Below are 6044 nucleotides of genomic sequence, written 5' to 3'. Positions count from 1 at the left end.
GAATCTATCAAACACAAACAATAAGTGGAATTGCTTAGTTACTAAGGAATTATAAGCTGTAGTAGTCTGCATGCAGATGCACCCAAAGCCGATACTTTTTGGATGAAAGATCGATTTTGCTGTACACGGTACACATCAAAACCAACATTTTTATTCAAAAGGTATTAATTTTGAATGCAATCCGCATGCAAATAGTCCACATAAAATTCTCCGTCTAACAAATATTGCTACTTGCAAACATTTCCAACTCTGTGATTTATATACAATTCCAGCAAGAAAGTATTACATCTAACTGTTATGCTTGTGTCATTAGTGTATTTTTCAATGATGGTGTGTTAACATAATTTTAGAAAATAATTATTCATTGTTCAAATATAAATTATTTGTTACACCATATATATATATATATATATATATAAAATTTTCAACTACAACAATTCCACAAAAATGATTATAAATCATGAGAAATTGAGAATTAGAGAGATCCTTTACATTACATATCTTCAGGCCTCACATCCCACCTGCTCTTACGCTTTTTCTTACTACAAGATCCAATAAACAAATTTTCCAAATGTTGTGGTAAGGGTTCCGGAGATAGTTCCACAAGATCCTCATCATCATCATCGTCATCAGAAATCCAACCATGGCAAGGTCTATGACTCTGGATTGGAACTCCACCCTCCAATTTTTGGGTCTTCGTCCTACCATTTTTATCAGTCCCAGAATCTTTAGCATTGTTACCCAATACAAAATGCGCTTTCTTTCTTCTGGAGCTCTGGTCCAACTTAATCTCTCCAGGGCTTCTTCTTTCTTCTTCTGCTGGTGGGATGCATTCCTTAGGAGCTACAAAAGCAAGTGAACAGAAAATTTGTAATTAGATATAAAACTTTTAGCATCCCTTTGGCAATTTTTTTTTGTACACTACAAGGGAAAAAACCCATCTAGTTCACATAAATGTGTTAAAACATTAACCAATTTTAGTAGCCAAGTAGAATCTATATTTTTTGTTTAACAGAAGAAAATTCCAACAAACTTTGATGGAAAATTAATTTGGAAGTAGCAATTCTTGTTTTGCATATTGGGAAGGTAATTTAAATCTGAAGGAGTCAGAAAATCAATTACCTGAGTCATTAGTTAGTGTCACAGAATCCTGAGCTCCGCTGGTCTGTGATGGAGCTTCCAAAGTATCATATGTTTTGCTACTGTTGTTATCCTCTGGCATAGAGCAGGTAGTAGATATTCTAACCCCATTTGAAGACCCTGCAGCTGATGATTCAATATCTTCCATGCTTCCGGCACCATTTTCTAAAGAAGAAGCCTTTGGAAGTGTGAAAGAAAATGGTATTTAATTAAGTTATGCGTTCAAAATGAAAATTTTAATTAAATTATAGTGTTGAAATTTGAAACATCACCATGGCAATTTCTTTTAGAATAAGAAAACTGGAAGCTATAATGCTTGAAGGAAGTGAAACAATGGCAGGATAATACTTCATATTCAATTAGTTATATAATAACGTGGTTCGCACCTATCAACCACGCTTTCTCCAATTTATAAGATACATTAAAATTAGATCCCTTCCAACTATTCACAAGAAACCAAGCCCTCTCGGGCAAAGGAATGATATCAAATTGCCCTGCCCTATATATAAATAGATAATAGAAGACTAAGAAAAAGACCTTCCAAAAATAATAAAATTGTTATGAGAAAAAAGTTATCTACAAAAAGAGATTCTTATATAACCAAGTTACTTTTAATTATCATCGTATAACATTTATAGTTCGGTAATGAACTGGTAATCAAACAATATTCCCCATCCTGTTGAGGTAAAAACAAAAAAGCATCAGCTGGGACATCAAGGATGACAACTTCAAGAAAGCAAACCATGCAGTATAATGAATCAATATATATATATATATTAGTCACAAAGCAGTTACTTCACCAACAATTTTCCATTTTCCCAATATTCCCATACCGTCTACAAAAACATAGCAGCTAATAAGATCAAATAATGACATTTCTTGGTTTACGCTCTACAAGATGCTCTTTTTTTTTTTTTTTTTTTTTTTTTTGGGTAAATTCTCTACAGATGCTTAACGTCAACATTTTTATTTAGGTTATGAGACCAAAAGGATAAAAGAACTTAAAATAAATATAGATAAGATCCCCTTTAAATTAAATAGTTAAAAAAGCAAACATAAATATCCAATCATGAATACATGTTAGAAAGCTTCCTCTTGTCAAAATTTGTCTATCCATTAATTACATCAACCCACATGGTAGCAAAATATGACGATATGATAAAACATTGAAATATGTTTAATTTGTTACATGATAATTGTACATTTATCAAGTCAATAACAAAGCAGCCTCATTTTAGTATTTTGAACTACATGAAACAGGTGCAATGTGCATGAGTTTCCAGCAAGAATAGGAGGATTTTTCTGACATATATATATGTATATATATAAGATAACCTCCGCTATGAAAACTCAAAGGCAAGGCAAAACATAGCAAGGTAATCTGTTATAGATCTATGTGAACCTATAATTTGTGGCAATGGATTACAACAAAATGCAATGGTATCGAGTCAGGTATTCAAAAATGACTTCTTTAAGTAGAGGTTATTTATTTCCTAAGCATTGAATAGTGAAACATCTCAAATTCAGATTTTCAAATTCTTCCCTTTTCTCACATTTTCTTAGGAAACAAACAGAGGCATATAATATAGAACTAAAAAAACAAGGAAATAAATTTAGCACATAACAAGGAGTACTAGCAAGTAACAAGTTAAATACCTGTTCTTTAGAAACCTCTTTTTGTTTCTCAACCAAGGCATCGATTAAGACAAGGTAAGAACACTCTTCAATAAAAACCCATCCATCTTTTCCATAAACCTGAAGCAAAGGAAAAAAAAAAAAAAAAAAAAAAACTTTTTTCATCCAAAACTCCAAAAAAAAAAATCTTGTGCTTTCCAAATAACAACTCAAGTGAAAAACCCACTTTCAAGAGTTCATTGATAGTTTGAGAAACCAATTTATCAGGAAACCCAAGGAGAGCCATGGCATCCAAGGCTGCATCTAAACGTCTATCACCCTTCTGCAAATAACAACACCCAAACAGAGAAAAAGAAAAAAAAAAATTTAAAAATTTAAAAAAGAGAAAAACAACTTGAAAATAAGTGTGCTCTGGAGAACAAGCAAAGAAAGAAACATGTGGGTCAAACAAAGAAAGATTCACAAAAATGGTAAAAGAAACTTTTGAAGAAGAGGAAACAACATGGGAATGGATGGGTAAGTGAAGGAAAAGCAAGGGAAAATGCAAGAAAAATGTATGAGCCTTATGCGAAATGACAATGCAGAAAATGCAAAAAGAAGTGTATTTTTAGGATTAAAACCCTGGTTCGTCGTCTTGGAGGCATGTAAAGGTGCTCTCTCTATAACTTATAGCTCTGGTTGAAGAAGAAGGAGAGGATTCTGAAAAGTTGGTGGGTCTGTGTTTTGCAGCTATTCTCAGAATGGAAAGGAAAGAAATAACGTTACCATAGTATTCATCATATTTCCTGTATGTCTCATACGTGTCAATACTTCATTGATAGAATATCTACCATAGGAAATTACAGTCTAACCCTTACTTTTCATAGAGTTCTTGAGTGTTACTCCTTTGAAAATAAAAATAAAAAATAAAAAATAGAAAGAAAAAAAGAAAAAGAAGAAGAAGAAGTTATGTTACCAAAATTGCATGAATCTCCTCTTACAAATAGAGCTTCCACTGCAAGTTATATATATCTGCCTGTTACAATATTTTTAAAATGGCACTTTTTATTTTAAACAGCATAATTTTTAAAATAAAAAGTATTTTAAAAAATCTTATATGACAAAAAGTAATTTTTTTTACTCAATTCAATATCACTCTTTATTTTTCAATTTTCAATAAACAATAATGATTTACTTTTCATTTTGTTTTCTTTTTCTTAGATTCTCTTCTTTTTAAAAAAAAAATAAAAAATAAAAAATAATATAAAATCAAGTATAATTATAATTATGCATTGGAAATTGTAAAATAATAAATAAATGTATTAAAAATTTTATATAATAAATGGGTTTGGCTTTTATATTTGAAAAGTTAAGTTCGTTCTTCATTCTAACTTTTCGGAATTTTGTTGAAATTATCAAAAATGAATATTACTTTTTAAAATAGAAAAAAAAAATATTCAATACACAATGTGTATACACCCCTTTTTTTAATAGGATCTTATCATAAATGTATACTAATAGTGTATTGAATAATCTCTTTTAAAATAGAAAAATATAAATTTTTAAAAAGCGTGCTAGAAGTGCTATTAGTAAGTATATTAAAAAAAAAGAAAGAAAAGAAATTATGTTTAAAATATTATTATAGAATTTGTTAACATGACATATAAATTACAGGCTTTTGAAATAAATAAGATATTTGTTTGTTACACATTTCTATTTATTCCAAAAAAAAAAAAAGGAAAAAAAACTATTTGTAACATCAAAAAAGTATAGATTACAAATTTAAGAAAATCTTATGTAATTTATCCATATATTTTGAGATTCCATATGCGAGAACAATGGAAAAACAATATTGGTTTTGGATGCAAAAGGTGGGGACTTTGGTGAACGGTTGTTCTTATTTTCTCCTTATCTAACCTTTTCTTTTCCCCTTTCTGTAAAATTATATTACTTCATGTTGTTCGTTTTTTACTGGTATTCTCTTTCTTGTAAGTGTTTAAAAGTATATCCACTAACCTTTCTTTCTCTTTTTTTTTTTTTTTTGGGTCTAAGAATATTTTGCTTTTTTCTTAAAATGTTGTTTTTGCATAGAAATATTGATTTACTTGTTTTTGCTTCAGGTAGGAAATATAAACGTAAGAGGTAGGTGAGGCCATTTTCTTTTTCTTTCTATGGAGACGACCTTAATTTATTTTCATATAAAAAAAAAATACACTTTAATTTGAGACGAGGAAAATTTCCTCTTGGCTTTATTTGTCCTATTTTCTTCAAAACAAAGAGTTAACTCTCCTTTTTAGGTCTTCAGTAGCCTTTTTAAATTCAAAATTTAAATTTAAGAGTCAACTTGACATTTAAATTGTAGAAAGCAAATTAATTTTTTAAGTTAAATTAATTAGTACTTTCATTTATTACTTAACATTTTCCTATACGCTATCTCTATACACTCATTTTTTATTTTACATATTACCGTGCACCTATATGTTAATTTAAAGAGTAGTGTTGGAATGATTAGGAAAATATCATTTTTACTTTTGCGAATTCTTTAAGCTACTTTTGATAAAGAAAATATATATTTTTTTAAAAATAAAAGTGTAAAATATTGTTATAGAATTTAAAAAGAGAAATTTTCTTTTGAGGAATCCATGAAGAGAGCTGAGCAATGAGGGTTATTTGGCCACAAAACGACTGTGGATCATCAGCAAAAAGGATGCATGGAGAAATCGAATATGGACCTATAAGTGATTTTACAAGTCGAGTGATGGCTCTTTTTGTAAGTTAGGAAAGTATTTTCTTATCCAAGTTTCACCATTTTGTTAGCATTTGAAAATTCATTAAAAAACGCAAAGATGATTTTAACATAATTCATGTGGGAAATATATATCTTGGGGGGGAAAAAAACAATTTACAGATGTTTAAATATAAAAGTAATACATTATACACCTAGGTCTAGGGATATTCAAATTATTTCTTTATTTTTGTCCAATAAAATACATATTACTTACTTGATTAATGGCAAAAGAAATAAGCCATCAATATTTATTATTTTTGAAACGATTTTTCTTTTTTTCTTTTTTTCTTGTTTTTTCTTTTTTTCCCTTAAAGAATAATGAAACCATTATTTCCTTTTACAAATATTGAAAGTTGAAATTTTTAATTTTTTTTGGAAATGTTTACTTGTTCAGAGCATTTTTAATGGTTTTGTTCATTGAAATTTATATGATAAGTGATTTAAAAAGTATTAATGCTTAGATAGTATGATTGCTATTAATTGATAATATCTATTTTAAATT

At 28.9% G+C, this 6044-nt stretch overlaps 1 protein-coding gene across 1 annotated transcript; it reads right to left on the bottom strand.

Moving 5' to 3' along the window:
- Positions 1-328: 328 nt before the first annotated feature.
- On the bottom strand, positions 329-3514 carry LOC107426530 (uncharacterized). Its single transcript, XM_016036726.4, has 5 exons — positions 3396-3514; positions 3002-3097; positions 2797-2895; positions 1123-1318; positions 329-843 (listed from the first exon to the last, which is right to left on the bottom strand). The coding sequence occupies exons 1-5, from the start codon at positions 3417-3419 to the stop codon at positions 494-496; spliced, it is 765 nt and encodes a 254-aa protein (XP_015892212.2). The 5' UTR covers positions 3420-3514; the 3' UTR covers positions 329-493.
- Positions 3515-6044: the final 2530 nt, after the last annotated feature.

This window comes from Ziziphus jujuba, chromosome 9, assembly GCF_031755915.1.
Source record: "Ziziphus jujuba cultivar Dongzao chromosome 9, ASM3175591v1".
NCBI lineage: Eukaryota > Viridiplantae > Streptophyta > Magnoliopsida > Rosales > Rhamnaceae > Ziziphus > Ziziphus jujuba.
The sequence above is the reverse complement of the archived record's forward strand: the minus strand, read 5'-3'. Positions and strand labels throughout refer to the sequence as shown.